The 24,370-nt window shown below is 38.7% G+C and overlaps 1 protein-coding gene across 1 annotated transcript in view; it reads right to left on the bottom strand.

The window, feature by feature from the left end:
• DKK2 (dickkopf WNT signaling pathway inhibitor 2) overlaps positions 1-24,370 on the bottom strand; it is a 41,419-nt gene that overhangs the window by 5,780 nt on the left and 11,269 nt on the right. Inside the window, exon 2 of the mRNA XM_010411711.4 lies at positions 130-280. Coding sequence (XP_010410013.1) covers positions 130-280 — 151 coding nt within the window. The remainder of the gene's footprint in view (positions 1-129; positions 281-24,370) is intronic.

Genomic DNA, 24,370 nt, shown 5'->3' with positions numbered 1-24,370 from the left:
TTAAATTTTCTTGGTTTAGAAATAGAAGTGCCATCACCCAGGAAAAAACACTTGCTGGGCATACACACAGAAACAGATGATGTCAAAAGGCTGATTTTCTGCAGAAAAGCCCAGAGCTGGCAGCCATACCATTGTTGCAGCGGTTCCCGGGACAGCACATCCCATCCCGGTGGCAGCGCTTCTTCTTTCTCCGGCACATCATGCACGCAGACGTGGCTTGGTGAGGGCTGTGGCAGTACCGCCCAACCTCGCATTCCTTGTCGTTAGTACAAGGATAGGCCTAGTGGGGAACAGAAAGGTTTACAGTGAGGCACTCTTTTGTACAAGGAATGGATGCAGCCCATTAAAAACACCCAACAAAACAAGCAAACAAAAAAACAAGAAAACAAACTATCACCAAAACCTCCAAAATAAAACGATACCTGAGGTAACAATTCATGGGGCTAGGAGATGCACCTAAGGATGCTCCACTGCAGCCATAGAGCAATTTTTAAGCTCACACAACTGCTGGCCATTGCTTAAAGAATAAGAGAGATACAACCTGCTCACTCGTAATTTAATCTTTCCTTATCTCAAATGTATGTGGGCACAAGAGATCTCATATTTTTGTGGATTCAGGGATCGGATTCATAGACAAGAGCTTAAAACTCCACAATGAAGAATCAACAGGGTCATGAAAGCCGTAAAAATACTGAAACACACCCTCCAATAAGCAACATTTCATTTGAAACTCCAAGGAGACATTTTTCCTTTGACAGCTGTCAAACACACTGGTTGATAATAAGCTTAGTGTCGTCACAGTGACTATCTGCATTGCAGTCATTCAAATGTCTTTGCAACTGCACCACTTGTCCCTGGCCCACACCAGTGGGACTCCTTGGAAGTGAACAAATATCACTGGTCACCATTTCACTTTGATAATCTTTAGTTCACTTACTGTCTTAGAATACTCCTTAAACTTGCCACCTGCTAAACAACACCCTATGGTATGCAGCATGGAATATATTATAAAGCACAAAATATCTTGCACATATAATTCCCTGCAAGCAGATACATGGGTATACAATTCTTCTATATTCATCAGAGCCAGCATTAACTCACAGGAAAACAGCCTTTTTAAAAAAGGATGCAAAAGCACTGCATTCTCCAATAAAGTTTGTTCCTACAAAAGGAAAAGACAAGCTGCTTGAAGGAGACATAATAACACATAACTGCCACATTCCAGGATGCTTTCTGCTGACTCCCACACAGCTACAACTATGCTATCTTTCTGAATCTAATTTTACTGCCTATTAAATTAATTACAGATTTTTTTTTCCCCATTCCTCAAAATTATACTTGAGGAATTTGTTGAGATAAAATAGATGACAATAAATTCTGTGCACTTCCTGGAAAATTATGTGTACACTTCCTCAATTAATTTTCTCCAGTATTTCAAAGAAATAAAACTGCTGCTTTTCAAAATGATTTTTCAATAAATTGTTCACCCCAAACAAAAAGGTCAACATCATCATTGCAGTGTAGAATGATTACTTTTCTGTAATCATATTTTAAATCAAGACTTATATTGCTCTCAGAAAAGAAAAACTGCGAGGCCTTTGACAATTCACTTTGAAAATTGTTCCTTTATATGGAGAAACTCTTATTTATCTATCTTCATACCATTCTGTTGAGAATCACATAAGAAACAAGAGGTCTTCTAATAAACCAAACAAATTTCTCTAATGTCAGTAGTCGGAGGGGAAACTAAGCCGTTTTTCATGTTACTTCATGAGTTGTTTTCTTTGTCAAAATTTACTTCACAGTACCAGAAGTGCTGGCTGGATATTTCCCAAGTGCTGTTGTCTCATTACTTCTGCCCTCTGAATATGTGGCTTTGAGAATTTTTCCAGGGTGCAGCTGTTTGGAGTAATCTGAAGGATGTGGAAGTCTTTTAGCCTTAAGAGTGAACATTTCCTCAAGAGGATGAACATCAAAGAAGGACAGATCTTGTAAGCTAGGAATACTAATAACAGAAAAATGCAAACACTCACCTTTTTGGTACTCTTAAGGCATAAGCGATTCTACTTATTCTTGCGAAGCAGAGCTAAAGTGCTTTTCCCTCAATCTCATCACTCCTTTCCCTCATTTTTCCACAAATAAATAAATAAAATTGACTTAAAATTTATTATACAGTTACCGTAAAAGTAAGACGTCCCTGATTTAAATGATACCTTACAAACCTAAGGATCTTCCAATGCAAAAAAAATTGATTTTATATAGACTTGTGCATGGTTATACTGGGTTTAGATAATATTAACTCTGCTAGCTGGAGAAAATGCAAATAAAAAACAGATGGACTGGCTAAAACCTGGAGATGAAGGCATTTTAGACCCTTGTCTGTCATCAAGACCTTCATAACCACATCTTTTTTCCAATATGGGCATGTGGTATACACCTGCAACTTGTCAGCAAGAAGCCTACTTGCAGTTTTATTTTGGTTCCTCAAATAGCTTTTCAAAAAAAAAAGAGTTCCCTGATCCTGAATGGTGCTAATGAATGCTCTCAGATACCCTATCTAGTGATTGCTTTACTTTTGGCTTTTAAGCTGAGTGACATGGAAAAGATATTTCAAGATATGCATCTAATTGTCAGTTCTAAGCTCTGTCCTTGAGAATGGTAAGAGTAATAAAAGACAACTTCAAAAACTGCTAGGGAAATCAACACAACCCAGCCTTTCTTCCTAATCTAGAGCCCATTCCTAAATAAAAATAATACTTTTGAATTACAATAAGCCAAAACTAACCTACCTTAGGCAAATGAATGCAGCACATAAAAAAAAAATTCTGTTACATGTAGCTCAGACAACACCTAGCAAGTCCAGTGAACCAGTCATATATAAAACCATCTTGCAAATGCCTGATGCCATCAACTGTTTCAATCTGCCAAAACCACCACGTATTTATAGCCTGGCTATCAATCACAGGGACCTTGAAACAAAAATGCCTATATAGCCTTGTGTCTGTTTCCTAGTCACTAGACATTCATTGGAATAATTCTTGCTCTCAGGAAAGTAATTTCTATTGCTGAGTAGCATTCATTATTAAAAGAGAAAAATAAAACAAAATAATATATTGTGTACATAGCCTTTGCTAGCAGGAGGGAAATGCATCCATAATTATTCCTTTGTTGTCAGTTGAGTCAATCTAGGCATATTTCTTTCTTAAAATACAGGGTAAAGAAAACACACTTGTAAAAATGTGCACGTTAACTATTGTCTATGCATAAGTCAAGGTTTTCAAAATCTCCTACACCACAGCGCCTGGTACAGAGTCTTTACGTTCAGAGAATTGTGGAGAACATTTCCTATATACAACACAAAGACACAGATCAGTCCCAGATGCAGAGGGAAGAAGCAAGCTGTAAACCAGCTCTACTTCCCCAGCAATGATAACTAATTCTATAAGGCACATCATCCCTTCACATTCTTCAGCTATACGTATCATTTTCTGGTTGTAAATCTCTATCCACTAAACATAGCTTTGATATCATGGGAAACCAGATGAAACTGAGATAAAATATGTAGCGCTCCCTGAAGCTGCATTTAAACAATCTTATTTTTTTATCCCAGTTACAGGCAATCAAGTCACCCGTAGGATGACATAAACTAGATTTGCCTGTGATAATGAGTCACATTTTCAGAATGTGTTGTCTGATTAGGAGCATTGTTTACTGACATGTTTTTTCCTCAGCCATTCCAATTATTTTTGTATCCTTGTATAAAAGACACTGTTGATTGCTTGTCCAAAAATTTACAGCAAAGGGATTTTTGCAATGTTGGAGGATTCAGGCTAGGTATTGAAATGGGTGTTGCTTGTGCTGTGCCAAAATGTCACCTGCATCAGTCCACCACGACTAACCTTTACCAGTAAGGTCACAACAACACAGAAATGTTGAACTTTTCTCTTGAAGAGAGAGAATATTCCTTCCCTTCCTGAATTTATATTCAAAATTCCATGAGTGCATGATAGAAGTACTCAAGGGAAATTATGCAGACAATAGAGGAGAAAAGTTGGGGATTTTTATAGTTGAACAAGTCCTTCCAGGCTACTGAAGATCTTCCTTTTTATATTGACTTCCCAGGAAGGCTGAGTAAGGAACTGACTGTCTAGATTTTGTGACTAAGTGGGTAATGTCGTTCCCATGATTTGAGAACCGTGGAGCAGTGAGGTTTGTGTTTACCTTTGTCTTCCCCTTTTGACAGAGGACCTCTTAGCCCCTCTTCTCAGTGCAATGACATTTTCTTGATATTTTTTCTGGAGTCATTTGCTATCACACGTATTTTATAGGCACGACAGAGTTTCACTGCAAGCTGTAGCAATACTAAGTGGTGAGACTGCTGTGCTAAGAAGTCAAACAGTTTGAGTCTCTCTGTCTGGCACTATAAAAAGTAATGGAGAAACACTCCAGGGGAAGAGTAAGACAGATGCTGTAATGTGCTGAAGGGTGGGGAGACTGATGGCAAATATACTTTACTGAGCTTTGGGAGATAAGGTCTTGAATTTCAGCATGGCTTCCAGCAAATAGTTGAAGACAATATTCCCAGCCAGGTCTTGGTCACCAGGCTCTCATTTGTTCGTATTATGAGGTCTCATTTGTTTTTATGCTGAAGTACTCCCCGCCATACTGGCTAACTATGTCAGTGAAATTTACCTAGGCTGTGTCATCACTTATCCAGCACAAGCAGTCCTAGACACCGCTGGCTTCACACCCACCTTCAACGCTGAGAGGAGCTGTGCCTAAATATGTGTTCTGATGGAACAGATATCAGTAGTGATTCCCCCAGAAGCAGTTAACTTTTTTTTTAAACACGTCATAAAGTCCAAGTGCAGAGTCAGTCCTGGCAGAAAACCATGGCTACTACCACTCCCAGCAGAAGAAAAAGCATGGAAGTTGTCCATTAGCCTTTCACTGCAGATGCCAAGCAGCACTCAGTAAGACAGATGAAGTCTCATGCATCACAAAAATGACAGTATCACTGCACTTACCGTACTGGACACTCTGCCGGATTTGGTCCGCACAATCATCCCCTGATGATAGTGGGGACTGAACTGAAGAAGAGGAGAAAAGCCTCGACCAGTTGTACAGCCAGAAAGTGAGAGCTCTCCAGAGCTACCAGGTCAGCCCTTTGTCATCCTCTCTCACTTGGCCAAGAGGCAGTAGCTATATTGCAAAGGTGAGACAAGGAAATGGACACGTACATTATCCCAGGAATGGCCTTGCTTCCCAGGTACCCGTATGTTAGAAAACAAATTTAGGCTCTTACTCGGTCTTGTACGTACTATCCCTATTTATTCATATCCTGTGCAAGTACCCATGCCGCTAGGCTATGCTACCACATACTACAGATATGTCTTCTGCTGCTGCCAAAATCTCTTCTACATCACATCTACACAATCTTTTATATTCACACAGTGCCCATGAGACAGCTTACCACAAATGAATTGGTACTGCAACTCACTCTATTACTCACTTGTTACTTAAGGAAAAAAGGTTATTTTCTCTATTTCAATTAATCATATTTCTGTAAATTTTAAAATAATGACTGTGAAGGACATGGAAGCTGGCCTCTCTGCAGCCAGTATGCCGGCTAGATGATCAAAACTGTCCTGAACTATAGGCAAGAGGACAGAGTTTCCAACCTCCACTTGAGAGATGAACAAAAGAGCTTGTTTGCCCTTTAGTCTTGGGCATATTGCTTAATATTCCAAAGCCATCAGGCACAATGAAGCAACTAACTGGCTCAATCATGGTGAGAGTCTCTCCTTCCCATCCTGCTTTGGACAGGACAGAACTATCTTTCAGAGCAAGGACTTGATCCCCATGGAGCAAACATATGAAATAGCCACAGGGGTGCCATGTTTTCTTTTTCTTTTCTCTTTCTCTGAAGAATTAGTAATCCAAATTAAAAGCATGCCAATAAATTAGGAAATGCAAACATATGCTTTAACCAAATAGCCCGCTGTCAAGACTAACTACAAAGAATGCAAGTCATTGTTTGGCTCCCCAGTTGGGCCTGATTCTGAGTTGGGATCTCAGATTTGTTTTGGCTTTTAACAGACCAGCATTGGTGGGACAGTTGTATGCAACATGTGGCCTATAGAGCTAAATGAATACATCACATGTGGGATTTGTCCCACTTGCCTCTTTGGAGACAGAGTGAAGAACCTCTCTATGAAGTCTGAGAGAAATCCTAACATGATTTCACAGGATACAAACCTTAGTAACAATGCAAATAAGAGCTCTTTATTCTGAGCCACATGAATGTGATAAAGCAGAATGGAGGGGGTAAGAGGGGAATTCAAATCTTTTTAGTAACCAACTAACAAAGCAAACTCCCTGCTCCTTGTGGGTTGTCTTTTTTTTCCCTGCAAGGCAATTAAACTACTTACTGATGGCTTCTCAGGTGTATCCAGAAAAATCCACCTCTGACAGACTTCAGCCTAACTTTCTCCTAGCTGCTAAGCAGATGTGTAGGTTAAGATGTGGATGAGAAATGACCATTATTTACTACTATTTTATTGTTAATCCCAAACAAGAAAAGAGCTTATCAGCAGTCATCTGGAGCGATGTAGTTTTCCCACAGCACTGCTGATGTTGCTTTTTTCTATTCTTAGCTCAACATAGGCACAGATGATAGTGAGGGATCTCACTGTGTGCAAGCACAAAGCCATGGTTAATTTATCCCACAGAGGAAATCATGCTGTGCTCTCAGACAGCTCCAGACATGGATCCTGTCTCAGACTGAGAAACCAGAAACTCAATTCTCAGTGACTGCTGTGGCACAGACCGTTCCTGAAAGAAAAACTTACAGTAGTTGCAATGAAACAGATTTACTTCTTTTGGTTGCCATAGCAAGTTTAATGATTCAATTTTTCTCACCAAACCTCCTTCTCATTAAAATAATATATCTCTGACCCATTTCTCTGCCAGACCTAAAGAGAAAAGCACCATCTTCAGCCTCTAATCATAGGCACTTTCTTCTAGAGAGAATTTATTTTTAACTCTTCAATTTAAAACAACACTGCTCTAACATGAGGTCTGATTCACAGAGTGCTACATCATGGATACATGTACTGCAGCTTCCAAAGATCCTTCCTTCAAACTGTGTGGATAATGGTCCCAGAAGCCTGCATTATTAAACAATAAATATTCATGTTTCAAAGGAATTCTCAATCCACTGCTAGACCACCAGGGGAAGAACATTTCTACAGCACGCAGTAGTTCAGCCCTCATGATTTCCTAGAGCGAAAGAAAATTCCGATCTTAACCAGGAAACAAACTTCACTGAGGTCCCTCTGTACCAACAGGCAGAACTCACAGGGGCAGTCTCATAAGTTTTCCTTGACCAAACAATAACGCCATGGAAAACAACATCCTGTTCTGCAAGCCCTAGACAGTTGTGCATGGAGCTGTGCTTAGGGGGAGTGTGTAGCTGCGTCTGGTGGAGACAAACACCTCCAAATGAACAGGGGAGCTGTGTTGCCCTATTTCACACAGCACTAGTCAGTGTGAGCGGTGACTCTCCCAGTGCAGATAGAAAAATAACCTCCAAAGATTTTTCCTGAATGAGATCTCACTCACACTGTTACCCTATGGATCTCCCAGCCCACATCATGGATTTCAACAAGCATTTTAGATCTAGACTATCTAGATCATTCCAACCTGTTATTCTACAGTTCATAATTCTACACCTGTTACAGAACTACCTACATTTTGTGTCCTACTGGGAGGGCGTAGTGTCTGTTTAAAGCTGGCCTTGGCTTCAGAAGGACATATGGAGGAAGGTAATCTGAAAGACTACAAGTGCATCAGCTAAATAATGAGCCACCTACTCTACTTGATTTTGAAGGCAGCTTCCTGCTCTGTAGAACTGGGACCTTACAGAAGACATGGCTATAGAAGTTACAAAAATTTGGGGAACAGTCAGTTTGACCCCAAATGTTACAGACTCTGTCTCACAATGTGTATGATTCATATTGTCTGGTGAACTACCAGCAGCAGCATCACAACAGAGCATCAAAACAATGTTAGGTAATCTTTGAAGTCAACAGTGTAGTACTAAATCAGTGTGACAGGAAACCTCCAGGTCTTGATTTTACATCATTTTCAAATGCACCACCAAAGGCTGCTCAAAAAATGAAGGTTTGTTAACATGTGCTTTGTTCTATGTCCAGTCTTTTCAACAGACTGTTCTTGCTCTTTTATCTCTGCCTTTTCCCCACCCCTTTTCTGATGGTTTTGCTTTTTAGTTTTGTCTCTAATTGGCTATTTATCATCCATTTCAGTATGAGACTCTTCTGGCTTTTTGATAAATATGTTTACTGCGATGGATGAGCAGTTGGAATACTAAGAATACTACCCAGATGAAAACAGCTAGCAGACCCTATGGCTCCTGAAGTACCAGGCACTAAACCAAAGGGAAATAAACAGATGATGTGGTTGGGTGTAGAATAACACTGCTGGGAACTGGCAGCAAGTTACTGTTTAACACCTGGGTCTGAACATCCACAAATCATGGCACACTTTCAAGGTGGAGCTTTAATTTGGAGCCATCTCTGTAAGCATATATACAAAGCAAGAAAAATGAGATGACAGCTTTACCTTCTCTAGTATTCCTGCTAAGCGAGTAAACTGCCTTTGCTTTCAAACATTCATAAAATCTAGAAAAACAAGGGGGAAAACCTGTCTTACTGAAGTCAGTGCAGAAACTCTTCTTTGTCTGCTACACTGCCTGGAGAGTGTTTTCAGGTTATAAACATTTGTTCAGCATCTGCAATCCTCACCCTGGAAATGACTTTTTGGTATTCCTTACAGAATACACTTTGCATTGCAGAATACGAAGCATTTAAGACACCATTTTTCAAAATGCACTTTCTCTGGTTCTCATATTTAAAAGGACAGCCCTGCAAACATGATTTTGTGGCAGCTGGAGAGACAGCCAGATGCCATATGTCTGAGAAGGATGAACTGCAGTCTCCACCTCAGCAGAAGACTGCTGACCACAACCTAACATCATTACCAAATGTCAGTATTATTGTCTCCTTCCCTTATGGTCATTTATGTGAGAACACCTGGCTCATATGCCTCTTTCAATCCCCAATTCTTTCTCTATGCATCAGAAACCACCACTGTCATCTGATATTCCAAACGCCTTCCCTCTTTTCCTGTTTTACGTGAGCCCTCTGCAATGTGATGGCTGTGACTGCTCCACTGCGAGGGGAACTGAGAATGCCAAAGCAGCTACAGAGAATGAAATCAGACATCAAAAATCCATCAGTCCAGCTTTAATGTCAGAACAAACAAACAGCTTTGGGGCACGTGCACCACCTCCCACTTTCCAGTCTCTTGTACCACAGGTGATTCAGAGGCATTGCCACAGAAGTCCACGAGTTTTAAGGAAAAATAAAAAAAAACCAAAAAAAGTTAATATTTCTTCAGTTTTTACAATTGGTCTGCATGAGTGAGACTGAGAAACAGGACAAGTCAATAATGCAGCTTGGGGCTTTCCTTTTCATAGCAACAGGAAGAATTACAATATGAGAGTGCAGCTCCTCATTCTGACTCATTCTAGGAGCAGTTGTGCTTGGATGAGGAGCCAGCAGTGCTTATGCAATGGGACTACCTGCAAATAATCAGCTGTCCTGGGAAAACACTTGGTCACAGCCCCCTGAGGGCACAGGCAACCTCCCTGAAGTGCTTACACTCATATTGCTGCTCAGCTGACTCCTCAGTAAGAGCAAAATGAAAACTTGCAATACTAGGCTATTAAGGCAAATTATCACAGTTTACTCAAAGAAGGCCAAAGATGAGAAAGAGAAAGGATCCCTAAAAGCTTCATTAAAAATGCCATTGTACTCTTATTATATGATTAAGTTGGAACTGCCTACCAAACTTCAGCCTGTGGTAAATAACGTAGCAATCAAGGTTTCAACACTATTCACCCTTTTCCCCCCTTTTCTTTTAAAATGCTCCTGGTTAATTTTGCACAAACAAGAAAACGGGAACAGCACAGCAAGGCAAGAATAGCTTGTGAGTAAAACCAGATGAAGACTAACATATTTACATAGTGTAATGACTTCACTATTAATTCAAACAAACCCAGACCCCCAATTCTCAGAAGAGAGAATGAGCACATGTAGTCCAAGAGGCAAGAACAGGGTGGCTTCAGACTACATTTATGTCTGGAGTCCCTGAGTTAGTGGAGACTGCTCTTGGTTTCAGTCTGGAATAGTCACTGGGGGACTATCTTTCATTCCAGACACTGTACTCTGACTACACCCTCTTCTCGATCTTATGGGCCCCTTTGCATTTTCAAGCAAGACTTCCTTCAGTGCTAGGGACCACGACACAAAAGAGACAGAATGGTAGGATTTCAGAAAACACCTAATTTGTAGGAAAAAAGCCTGACTTAATCTGATAGAAATGGAAAAAAAGGGAGGGGAAAGAAAGAAGGAAAGAAAAAGAAAGAAGGAAAGAAAAAGAAAGAAGGAAAGAAAAAGAAAGAAGGAAAGAAAAAGAAAGAAGGAAAGAAAAAGAAAGAAGGAAAGAAAAAGAAAGAAGGAAAGAAAGAAGGAAGGAAAGAAAGAAGGAAAGAAAGAAAGAAGAATCCTACACAATTTCTGAATCAAGCCAAAATGGACACTGTCCTATTCTAGTCATTGTCAGCATGCAATTACCTAGAATTCTGGCATTTAACATGGAATTAGCTATAAATCTGTTCTCTGCCCTCAAAATAAATGGTTCTGCCACTGAGACTTGCATTTATCATCTTCCCTGCTACCTTTTACCCTATCTTCTGAACTTATGTTTTCAAGCACTCTCTTCTTGTCTGAAAATAATATTCTTTATGTGGAGTTACAGAATCTCTGCTTTGTTCCTAGATGTCTTGGATGTTGGTCAACAAAAAGTCATTAAAAAGTTTAATCCCCTATGTTTGGCACTACATCAGACTGAGAACAATTTCTTTGTAACAGCCTTTGGAATAAATACGCATTAAAGGGGGAGGGGGGGTGCTTTTTCCTTATACTGGTCACCCACACTTTATAGTGGGTGGCCCTTTCGTTTATCCCATTACTGTTACTACATTTCCACTTCTAAAGCTAAGCCAGATGCAGCAACCTGATACTACTTTTTAGTTCTCGCATCTTTATTATAGTGAAAACTTCAGTGCATATCTGATTCGTGTTAGGAAAGGCAAAGAAGCAGGAACCATGGTAATATTGTACCACCTTCTTGACAACTTCTATTCTGCATGAGCTGAATTTCCTAGGGTACTGCGTGCTTCGTTAGCAGGAATTTTTCACATTTAAGTGCCCTGGAGTGCAAACACAGAGTCAATCTATATATGAGTTCCTCTTGTTGGCATTGTAACCTTGCCCAGAGGCAGTGTCTAGGTCCTGTGCTTCCTTAGAATTCTACATGATCAGTTCTTTACCTGCTAGATAGCCTACATAGCAAAACCAACAAGGGCAGAGAAGATTTTAAGTGTTTTACTTCATTGGTTTTGTCTGCCTTTTCTATTTTCTTTCTTCTTTCTTTCAAGCAGATGGGCCCAAGGTAGTGGGGTTTAAATGGCTTGCTGTGCCAAGGCCACATAAGAAGTGCACAGTACAGAAATAATTAATTTAACTGCATGATTATTTCTTTTTTTCTGAATTTGTACCCTTCCTTTCAGACATGCTAAATATAAGTGATAGTGACTGTAACAATTATCTCCTTTATAAAGAGACACAAATCAAGATGACCACATTTACCAGCCAAGTAGGAAAAAATGTGTCCTACTTTTGAGTGATAGCCATGGAAGCATACTTTATAGAAATATCTCGATTTTGTAAAGCATATTTTACAGACAAACTTAGTCTATTTAACAACTGGCAAAAATCTTTTAGAGCATGGCTATGTTCAGAGTTCTCCCTAAACTTCATGTTGAAACCAAATATTGACCATGGCTATGTGATTATCACAAAGGAAGGTTTCCTGCTAGAGTGTTTCCTAGAAGATATGGAGATAGGATTTATTGTTTTCCTATACTTCACATGACACGCCAGAGAAAAAAAAAAGAATTTGAATTAGACAGATAAAAATATTTGTAACTAAGTCTTGGGTAGTTTACTAGCAGTAGTGAAGTTACTCAGATGCTTGACATTATTTACATGTTTATGCTTCTGATAATGTATTTGTAATAGTTTACTGTACACAAAACATGATTCATCTCTTGGGCAACAGATTATTTTCCTATTACATGTCAAGGAGGTAGAAAAGCAGACTAGACTGACATGAATTAAAAGTACTTCATCACAGAAAAGTAATGAACACCGGGTGGTTTTCCTTAGTCATGAGAAGGGTATTTCCCAAGTCAAGCAATTCCCTTTCAGTTTCCTGTTCCTCTAACTCTCCAGGAGACAGGACTCCTCTGAATACATTGGAATTAAAACAACTAGACAACACATTTGCTTGGCAAGGTGCCCTGTGGGCCATGTCTTTAGCTCTGACGAGCACTTGGCCTTGAGGATCTCTCTCCACCTGCACTGAACCAACTCTTACATCAGTGGTGGTTACACACCTGCTCTGCTGAAAGAGCTGCAAAACCCACCGGGCAGCTCTTTGCATACCAAAGTGACTAAATTCACCTGAGTGTTTGCATGTTTTGTGAAAAAACACAGGGAGAAAATCCAAACAGAAAATGACCACTTTCCCACAGACCACTCATTCTCAAAACGGGCACAATTCCCATTGTCCTAAGAAGTTTTTCCCAAGTAGGAAAATCATAAAGTAACTGCGTATCAGTCTTTAAAAGTTAGAGTGTTTTCTAAATCTGGTGGATTTTCATTGAAAACAATTCAAAGGTTCTTATGAGATAGGAGCAATCAGCACTTTGCCTACTAAGAGGAGCTCTCTAAACTGAGGCCCTGGGGCGCAGTCTTGCTGCTACTTGCTGCCTGAAAACCCAGAACTGATTGTTTTGGTGCACTGTTATCATTTTAACCAACAGAACCTCCCTTAAGCACGTCCCTTTCAGGACCTGGCCTGAAGGCAAGACATTGCTTATCTTAAAGGGTTAAAAACCAGGAGATAACATATTTTAGAGAGGTAAACTATGTCATAAAGGAAAAACATACGTTTACATCACTATAAATAAATGACCAGTCAAAATTCTTGGTTTGAGGGTGTCAGGCTATCTTCAGCTGCAACAATAGGGTGTATGAATTACTCAATACTTAGCTCAAGCCTTAGATAGCACATAGCGTACTTACATAGTTATTATCTAATGTAAGTATATTTAGCCAGGTTTATTCAATTCAAAAAAATATTTTCCTCAGTTAAACCAATGCAATCATGCTGAAGCCTATAGACTGACTGTGTGAAAGAGCATAAGCACAGATACTGAGAAGTCCCTCAGTAAAACATGTCCTAAGTATACTGTCCATCAGTTAGGCCTCTGTATAAGTCAGAATATTTCTTGAACATAAAATACAACTACATTGCTATTTTGATATTTTTCTAACACGTTCTGAGAGAACATAATCATTCTGCTCCAAAACATCCCTTTCCAAGTATTTTCTTATTTTTCCTTATCTTGTATTAACAAGACTTACCATGCTTGAACACGAGACCTGGCAAAATAAAGGAAGAAGCACATCTTAGTGCAGTTAGCCCATTTTTCTTTAAACAGAGGACAAAGGTCTACACACACACCCTTGCAATCACTGACCTATTTCTCTGCTGTAGTTTTAAGCCTTCATTATAAAACTCAGTGAAGGGAGATGGAAGACACTGACAAATATCAGCACTAGCAGCAGTGAAACAATCTGTCACAGCACTAAGACCCAGCCATTTGTAGAGTGATGGCCAGTACGGAGTGCATGCTAAGAGAAAAATACAAATGCCTGGATCCTCCCCAGCACCACTTTCAGCTATTTTTACAAACATTTGCTGACTTTCTTTCCTCATTTCTTTTCAGTGTCAGCTGTTTTTCACTGATGGCTAAGCCACAGTTGTTTACAATACACCAAAAATCAAAGTTTATGATCTTAGGTCTTCAAGTCAAAGTACATCTAGTCTGGAAACGAGACTCCATCTTAGACCCAACTTTCATGTAAATACACACACATCTAAATGGAAAAACGCTCTGTGTGTTACAGATTTGCTGAGGAACTTGCAGTAGTATCCTTATCATTCCTATCAAGTGTAACTCAAGAAGGACTTTTGAGAAGTTCAAAAGAAAAGCAGCAAACCGCAGCTTGAATGAGACTCCATTAGGCAGAACTCTGTCCATGACTCTCCCAGATCACTGTTTTTATTAGCAAGCTGCATGAGTAACAGCAAAGCTATTTGTACAGTGCTCAGCAGGCTGGGTGCAGGCTCCCATCCTGCCAGAGACCTTTTAGATGCTGAATCCATCACTGCTGTTATCTGCTCTGTGAGAAAAAACCTGATGTAAACAAAAGGAAATTTTGTGTCTGGCCAACAAAGGGGCTTTCCCAGCCAAAATAAGAATGAAGGTTTAAAGTTATTTGGTAAATCAAAAGGCTAAAAAGCCATGATCTTGCTATCTCTCCCTAACATGAATATTCCTCACAGTGATCCCATGGTTTTACTAAGCTTCACAATAGATTTACTCATTACAGACTTAGCTCATGAGAAAAGATTTGAAGAGCAAGTCATCAATACATACCAGGAGAAAAATTATGAAATGTAGATTTTCTGTTAGTTGGAAGCATTCACTTCCAGTTACTTAGAGCAACTTGGACAAACTTTTGAAAAGAGGCATAGAAATGCTTTGTTTTGAGCACAGAAAAGCCAAGACCATGTCTGTCGTTTTTTCTGAAACACCACATCCACTCATCTGTGTACTGAGTAATGTCATGGTCTGACAATGTCCACCAAAATCCATTTTGTACATCTGAAATGAAACTCCTACAAAGCTTAAATAATCTGATTTGAAGACAAATCAAGTCCATGAAAATAAGTCATTAGACGAGTACTTCATTCAGAAAAAGCAGCCATAGAGCACTCCATAAATCTACTTCTGCTTCCTCTGAGCAAAACCTCAGCTTCAGTTAAGACTCCAGTCCAATACTACAGGGTAAACACATCTGAGAGAATCAACCAGATCAAAGGCTTGATCCTAAGTCTTTCTCCATTGGTAATTAGAGCTGAGACAGTCCTTCCATTTAGGCTGCCTCATACAGCCACCAAACCTACTCCAGAAATGACTTAAAGTAGCTATAAAGCATCCTACACACACGGCCCCATTTATTCTGATGGTGTTACTGACTGAGGGGTTTGTCTCCCAAGCATGATCACAGCAAAGAAACACTGCTAATAACACCTCATCTCTCCAAAGGTGCAAGAAGTGGGTAAAGTCACCCTTGATTTGCTGCCATTCAATTAACTGCTGAACCTTGTTTTCAAAAATCAGGAACTAAAATGCCTCAAAAAGCATGTCATCTCAAAAAACCCACCACTTTTTACTGAAGAGTTTACAAGAAGCAGAACTACTTACAGGCTACCAACAGTCTGACATGGACTCTTGGAGAAGAATCACCAAGTGTCACAAGCAGGAAAAAACTTCTTTTAAAAAAAAGCTGCTTTTTTTAGAATGGTCTTGGGAATAAGGTATTAGCAAAAGGAAAAACAGCAACAAGAAGTGCTAAGAAGTAGATATATAGGTACAATTTAGAGGCTGGCCTGCACCTCAGTCCAGGACTGGTGAGTACCCCGAGCAGGCCAGGCCATCACAGGTTCTATGTGAATGCTGGAGTGCTCAGGATTCCGAGGGAGGGAGACATACACATGCTTCCATGCTTGAAAAATGTGCAGCCTACATGCACATGCTAACACCTGTAATAAAAGCAGTGATGAGTTCATTTAAACATTCCTTCACTTATCTACATATATGTCTCAGGAGCATATAGCAGAGATATAACATGGGACCATGCTGGTGTATGGAAAATGATAACAGAATATAACGGATACCGCATAATTTGCAAGTATCATTATAACCGTGCTATATCTGCTTACAATTTTTTCTACTGAGGGGCAGTAGAGAAACTTTGGTTAGAGATGAGACCTGTATTGTTTTAAGCAAAGTAGCAATAGGAATTCAGTGAAATGCCAAAAAGGTTCAAATCTAGTTCTATAGTGGATTTACAAAGAGATGAATGAAGTCCAAAGCCTTTTAGGATATGTCAACAAATCAAATTGAAAACACAGCCATTCCAACAAGCAATCTGTATGTACTTACATATTGCATATTGGTATACCTGCTGTGGAAGAATTCAGTTTAGCTATCCTGGTTAGGAAACTCGTAAGTTTTATTTGCTTCTCCCTTTTGAAAACAGCTTACTATTTTCCTTCTTTTTCTTTTATGGGCCACCAAATAACATGTGACCAAATGTACCTATTTAGTGAAAATGGGTTCCATTAGTATGTAATCTTATACTTGCATTGTTTTCTTCTGAAGGAAAATAATGGAGAACAGGTGGTGATGCTTAGCATCAGGCTCCTGTTTCTAGAATTACAATCTACTGGGAGCCACCAGCAATCTCTGAAAGCTGTCATAAGTGCTCGGAACTAGTAAGATCCAGAGCACACTCAATACGTTAAAGCTTCTCTTTGAAAATTTAAGTAGGTGTGACAGGAGAAAACTGGCTGAATGGTGCAGGGATTCTAACATGTCCCTGCAAAGGGTCGTGATTTCCTTCTGCATCCCACAATAAATAACTCAAGCTGGCCTCCATTTCCACAGCAGAAATTAGACGTTTAAAAAATTCAAATAGGTACCATATGCACTATAAACCTTTCTGGTTTAGCATTCAAATGCAGACTCATTCACATTGTTGGACAATATGGGATTTAAATTCTCCTAGAAGAACTTCAAACAGCTGTTCCTTTACACTTATTTATTCTTCTCTCAGTGCCACAAAAACAGCGGTGCCAATAAATATCTCCTTGATGTTGTTTGAAAACTTACTGGAGTCACACAGCATAAACAGTTTTATCCAGTGAGTCACAAAACCACACATCAAATGAACATTTCTTTGTTTTATCAATCCCATCCTTACCTTACCAAGTAGGAAGTGGTTTAGAAATAATTCTATGTAACCAACTGAGTTTTCCAGTGAGTTTTCATGATAAACACGAGACAGAAACACCAGCTAACAGATCTTTCTATACAAGCAAACAAGCAGTATAGCCATGTTTTAAAATGTGACTGAAGCTGAGGAGTAAGACAAAGACAACATACATTTGTAAGGCAGTTTCAACTGACATACAATTTTACAAGAACAGACATAGAAGGCTGGCTGGAATTCCTAACTACTTCTAGATGTCAGATATGCCAGGATGCACACTTATAAGAGGAAAGAATTAATGCAGGTTTGTTTTGTGCCACTGTAGTTTGAAGTGATAGGAATTTAAAAAATATAAAGTTATTTGCAAGGCCAGCTTTGCTATTGGTGGAAATTGGTAATTTCCCACTAATTTCCACAGGAATATGACAAGCAGTACCAATTAGTCAGGTTGTACTACAGTATTCAGATTTCTTGTACAACTATATGAGATCAATGTTACATTTATTATTACTGTGGTTATTTTTGGGGGGGACCTGAGTCAAAGCAGTCCCTTCAAGTTGAAATTAGTTTATGCTTCAACAATGCTTCTTTAATCAAAGAAACACTAGTTTTGTGCTACAAATGCCTTAACTAGTCTTTCCACCCAAAATCAGGTTGCTGAAGTAAGGAATATGTTAAATGGTGCCATCAGATTCATCTAAAATCAGCTGTTTTCTAAATTTTCTTAACACAGTAAACATTTCCCCTCATTTATCACACCTATTAAACTTAATCCAGATAAATAATTTTAATCTCCTCTAGCATGTGCATCAACAGCAAAGTTCTTGACCAAAAGGCAATCACAAAATTATTATTATTATTGGTAATGAGTGAACCAGAAAAAGTGCACAGCCTGATCCCAGGAAAGGTTTAATCTCCAAGAGATAGAGTAATTCTCATTCTGTTTGTGAACTGACTAAATTTAAACTTTGGAAAACAATACACATGAAAGCACATTATACCATTTTTTAAAGCAACCTCTTTTATAATAACTTTACTTTAATTCCAAACTCCAACCTTACCTTCAAAACTATTTAGAAAAGGAAATTTGCTATTCTTTGAGCAGTGAATAAAACTGAATAATTAAATTCAAAATCATAAATAATTTAGTTTTCAAGAGATCTAATTTCTTTAAGGGTTTGGGTTTTTTTTTTCCCTAAAAAGAACTGAAGGGTTTGGGTATTTACGAAAATTTCTTGAACTTCTTTTATGATGTTTTCCCTTTTCCTGATACTAGAGACTGCAAAAGCAGTTCTAACAACAAGAGTATCGGTAAAAAAAACCCCCAGAAAATAAATTATAAACTTCCTGCTTAATCCACATATCATGAATGGTCTTAGTATATATACACACATATGTACAGATATATAAGTCTCATATAATATAAAAAATATCAAATTAGGATGTGGTATTACAGTAGGGAAACAATAGACATGCTCTTTACTATACCACCCCAAAATTATGTCCTTGGCTAAAATTCTGGAAGTGTTTTAAAGGTAGAAATGCTTTAGTTGCCACCTAAAATCCCTTTCTGAGTGATTGCTTTCTAAATCAATTTAAGCACAAATTCACCTGAGACTGGAGCACAAAGATAATGGATGTAGCTCTTACATAAATATCACAAACTTACAGCTATTTTACTGCTGAAATTTTCTTTCAATTCAGAGCACTTGTGCAAGTGGAAAAAAATCAGTGTAACTCAGGAAAAAAGAGATTTTCAAAGTTTTAATAGCTTACGGTGATTTTTCTTTTCAGAAAGGAACTCTTGGATTTGAAATACACATAGCTGCTTGAAGAGGCAGCAGAGTTATAACACTGTATTTTGACAGGACAACTGGCCATTAAGTCCTTACACTACTTTTCCTCCCTCCATCCTCAATAAGATACTACTACTACTACTAAACTTAGCTCCATGGAAGAAGTGAATTCTTATCCTTGTGAAAAAAAAGGCAGCAATGATTAATTTACCAAGAAACTACAATATTAGACCAAAATATAAACATGGAACTGTGTGCCTGACCTTTCAAAAAAACTAATTTTTGTTTCCTTCCAGACATAATGGTTTTACCATCTTTCTTCAAAGAACAGAAATCTACATTTTCAAAACAAAGTGTTGAAAGATGAATCTGTCCTGAATTGCATCATTCTGAACTAGCTGGTGAATGGTCCATATGCATTGTTTATAATTCATGAGGGATAATGTTCATGGCACCATGATTTCAACAGTTTGCTGACAAACAAACTGTTTAACTTTTGCCCAGACTGCACTTCCCCATAAGCAGAACATTAGTACCTCGTGGCAGCACCCTTTGCAGACAAACTGCATTGCACTGCATATGACACAGTTGCTCACCCTTCTCGGTTTGTAGAGTCTGGATCCAATTTTCAAATGAAAGATCACTTTGCTGAACATTTCTTTTTCCTGTGGAATTACTGTTTGGTGAATAGGCTGCTTTCAGCCTTGGGGGTTATTTATTTAGATTTCTCTTCAAAATGTTGGTGGAAAAAGTTTTTCTGCTGGAGGGGTACCATATGCTTCTGATCTGAAGATTGACTGACTTCTACTGCATAAAAAATTGAGTGAGCAAATAGAAATACAGACAGAAGATTAAATGATCATTACGTATCTAAATGAACTGGGAATTACAGACCCAGTTTCAAAAGTCTGTCAGATTAATTGAGTTCTAGTCTAATTCAGAGTCCTGGGAACCTAAATTTCTATACACTCAAGAGTTTAATATAATATCAGAAAGAGATGGATAAGAGAGCATGAAAGCTGAGAAGTACAGAAAATGAATGCAGCAGTAACCTGCTGATTCAAGAGCAAATGCAGGTTCCCAAAACAAATATTCTTCCTATCTGCAATATATTAGGATATTGTTCTGCTTTGAACCTGTACCAATTGTGAAAATGACACCTTTTTATTACATTGAACAATTAAAAAGAAAAAAACAGCTTTTATTCCAAGAATTTTTATGTGAAAATGGAACAGTCTCAAGGAAGTTATGAAGTTTCCATTAAAATTTTGTCTGTTTTCTCTTAAGCACTAAAAGCACTCTCTAAGTTCTGATCCTACCAGGTGTTTTGGAAGCAGAATATTTTGTCAAAAAAATGTAGTTCCAAAAGTAGAAAATATGTTAGGTATGCACCTTTAAAAAAAAATATTCCAAGGCAAGTTTAGAAAATACTGTTTAGAGGCATATTGATTTAAGCAGGATCATCTTCAACCTGTGCACTTCCTATTAAACTTTATGACATTTAATTTCTTCTGTGTTTCTCTTCTCTAAAAATACTCCCCATTGTGTAAATGTTTTGATTGGTCATCTATGTTATCATCTTCCAAATGTTTTGAGTTCTTTAAAATATCATATATTTGTTTCAAAGAGCAACATTTTACATGATAGGGAAATTCATTTTAAATGACAGGTTTTTGGAATCAATGCCATAGAAATTTAGCATGACTGATGACTGAGCCAACCAAACCTTCTGCTTGAAGTCCAACCAACAAAGCATTTGTGGCCCTTGTAAATACTATTTCACACAGCCATTAAAAACACTGTGCTCAGATAGCTAATATGCTATATGCACAAAAACAGCAGAATGAACAAATACACACCATTAGTTGGGATTTTTTCCACCAGCAGAAAAGGCATCAGAGATTTTAGCAAGCAGACAAGTTCAGGACAGCAAGCTCCTTTCCACATCTGCTTTAGAGAAGGGAGCAGAGCAGACTGGACTTGGTTGATTCTACCAAGAATCATGTACTGCATTAGCCATAAATGTGACAAGTGCCTTCACATCAATCAACTGGTCACAAGATGTCACATCTTGCTCTCAAGCACAGTGGAGAGGCAGCAGCTCTGCCAAGTTTTTTACTGGACCTGGATGATTGGAATCGAGTCTGAATGCCAAAGTATTTAAACGTGTGTTAACCACGACTTTTAACAGTTTTGGAGTTTGCAGGTGGAAGAGGAGATCAAAGGAGGGTTTTAAATTTTTTTTTAATTCTATCAATACTCATTAAGTCAGAGATGGTAATCAGAGACTGCTGCAAGGGGAAAACAGCAGGGGGAACACAATATTTTGTGAACTCCAACTTTTGCCTGGTGCAGAGAAGGATCTGGTGAAAGCAGGGAAAGACAGACACACAGACACATACCAGCACTTATAACACTGTGACTTCTATTTAGGCTCCTAAAATCTCTGGTCAAATTGACTTCAAAGATAAAACAGGAGATTACTGGGTTGTTTGACTGTAATCCTGAGTTGCTCTTTGTCCTCAGCTTTTTGTACCTATTTATCGACAGAGCCAACCAACCCTGTATTTCCCCGGCTTCAGAGTAGTTTCCATCAAAACTGTAACAACTTCGGAAACCTTGACTTTTGAAAAGTTTGAAGATATTTAGCCCTGTGTACAATGATATTTCGCAAGGGAAAAATTTACCCATTAGCAAAATTCTTACGGAAATTAGAAAGAAAAGCAAAAAGGCTCTCCCCAAACCCAAAAATCTTCATTCTGAGTAATGAGTGACTTGAAAATCTTACCCTTTTTGGAAAGTATTTACTTCTGTAGCTGACTAAATTGCAGCAAAAATCTTTGAAAAGTCTCCCATGACTTGTGTATGCTACATTCCTTGTAAATCTGTTCTAAACCTCTTTGCCTCTTCTTTTTTCCATTTCCTTTTCATGGTAGTCATGTTTTCCATTTGCTGCAGCAATCTCTTTGGACTACTTAACATTTTGACTAAAAATGTGGATAACACAGCCACACTGGGATTCATGGGAGTATTAGCACTGATGTCCATGGGCATTGGAGACGATATGAAAATCAGTGTCCACTGTCATAGACCCAAGGATCAGGTTCAGCTCAGTAGTGAAGTTTTTGCCTAATATTTGTATATGCACATCTTAACAGAACTACATTAAGCAACACAAATGCTTACATTGAACCAGATATGCTTAAGTTTCCTGATAAAATGAGGTAACAAGCTGGGCTACTTATGATACTGATAAAATACAAATTTTTATTGATATTTATGTTGATAAAAAACCCATAAAAGTTGCTGTAATGTATCAGAGCAAAGTGGTCAGGCTAGATGCAAATACTCAAAGGAATAATATCCTAGGCAAGTCCAGAAGGACTTCTCCCAGATGCATTCTCCCAGCTCTAGCCAACAGTCAGACAGATTTGAAGCTCAAAGTTCAGTACCTACCAGTGCAATCTCTCATCTCTGTGTCTGTCTCCTCTCCATTTGAGCAGTTCCATATGGCTCCCACAGCATCATGTGGCAATGAGCTCCACAACACGAAAAAGTAGTTCCTGGCTGTCTGATAATTTCACACAGTCTGCTCTTGGCTCTTCTACAGCAAACACTGAGCGACTGCTCCCCAGTCACCTTCTCCTGACTCTTCATTACTTTATCTCTCTCCGTCCTGTTCTCCCATGGGCATTCCTTTTCCAAACCCGGTCTTTGCATTCTATTTAGTGTCTCCTGTGTTTAAGCAGTTCTGCTGTTATGATGATCCTGCCATCCTCCTTCTCCGTTTAATCCTGACTGCTTTTTATATCTTTTAACAGTTATCCAGCACCATGAAATCTGAACCAGTTTAAAAACACCCTGGTTTTGTTTTTTCACTTCCTGATATTCCACTTCCAAGTGGAATCATCTTTTTATATTTTTTTTAGTATTTAATTTTTGTCTCTCTGCTGTTGCTTCACCATTGAAGATAGCTAAATTCACTCTAAATTACAAGTTATCACTGTACGTGCTCAACTGCCATCACATTTTTGCCATATATATTGCTTTACACTATTAGAAATGGAATTTTACCCATGGGATTTATCACTTAGGTGATCAGCATACTGGCATTTACTGCAACTCTGCGGTCCACTTAAGTTCTTACTGTTGTGACTAAATTTTGTAAAAATTACTGTGCCTCATTAGTTCCCCATTTTCCAGAACGTTTGTCAATAAGTTGAACAGCATCAGCCCTGAAAGGTTTATGCGAAGCTTTGCCTATAGCCTCCCTGTATAGTGAAATGTAGCAGTTTAGTCCTGCTTATTTTTGATCAATTATCAGTTATTCTAATCAGTTACGAAATGGGTCATCCCTTGGCAATTCAGATTCTTTGAAGTTTTTGTACTTGAGCTGTACCTCCATTGGCACAAATATTTGAAGAGCAAAAATGGTGTAATTTGATTTTGATGTCTTATTAGTCTGGTAAAAAAATGCTGTTTTGAAAGATGAACTTTGAGATTGCACTTACAGGTATGATTAAGGTTGTGTATTGAGAGAGGGTTTTGTGAGGTAGGCTGGGAGGAAGAAGGAAGCCTCAGCCTTACACATGTTGTCAGGACAGAAGAGCCTTAGAAACTTTTTTGTTCTGAAAAATATTCAGGTGAAACATTGTTAAAATGAACTTCAGAAGAAGCAAATGTTCACAAAATGTCCTGTAGTAGCTACTCTTTAAATTAATGTCCTGACAATAGGGTCATTTAGGACAGAAGGGGATCAAAAGTTAGAGCAGTGACCATCTTACTAACAATGGTCAAAGCGTACAAGCACAAAGACTACCCCCGAAAAAGCTCGAACTAAAAAACCACTCACACACACACACAAACGCACAAATTCTACAGCTTCAGAACCAAATACTGACCAGCTGACAGAGGAGCACTGGGGGTCAAACCAAGGAAAGAGAGAAAATCTAATCCAGAAACTGTCAGTCTGTGTTGTGCAATCTGTTTTCACAGAATCAGCTAAATCTGAACTCATGAATTCCACTTCAGCTTTTGCTCCTACCGCCCCTATATCCACAGTATCTGGAAATGACTTAAACATGACTCTGGAGAACAGCATGGGACCGGGGCTTCCAAAAGGCCAAAGTCAATACCTTCATATATCAGAGACATGTGCCAGGGTAGCTGTCCCAGCTGCACAACACATGATGTGTCAACTGCTTTACATAGGGTGGGTCAGGAAGGGGCTCATTAAAGACAAGCTCTACAGCTCTCCTTGCAACATCTCGGCATCCTGGTCCAGTTTTACGGAGAAAAAAGAAAAGATGCTGGTTTAAGAAAAAAGTTACTCTGGATGAAGATTGGAATCCAGAGAGAAGGTCCAGAGTAACTGTGTCTGCTACATTAGATCAGATCTATCACTGATCTTTTATATAATTATTTCATCATTGAGGGAACAGCATAAATTATTCTGAT

Source organism: Corvus cornix, chromosome 4, assembly GCF_000738735.6.
Source record: "Corvus cornix cornix isolate S_Up_H32 chromosome 4, ASM73873v5, whole genome shotgun sequence".
NCBI lineage: Eukaryota > Metazoa > Chordata > Aves > Passeriformes > Corvidae > Corvus > Corvus cornix.
The sequence above is the reverse complement of the archived record's forward strand: the minus strand, read 5'-3'. Positions and strand labels throughout refer to the sequence as shown.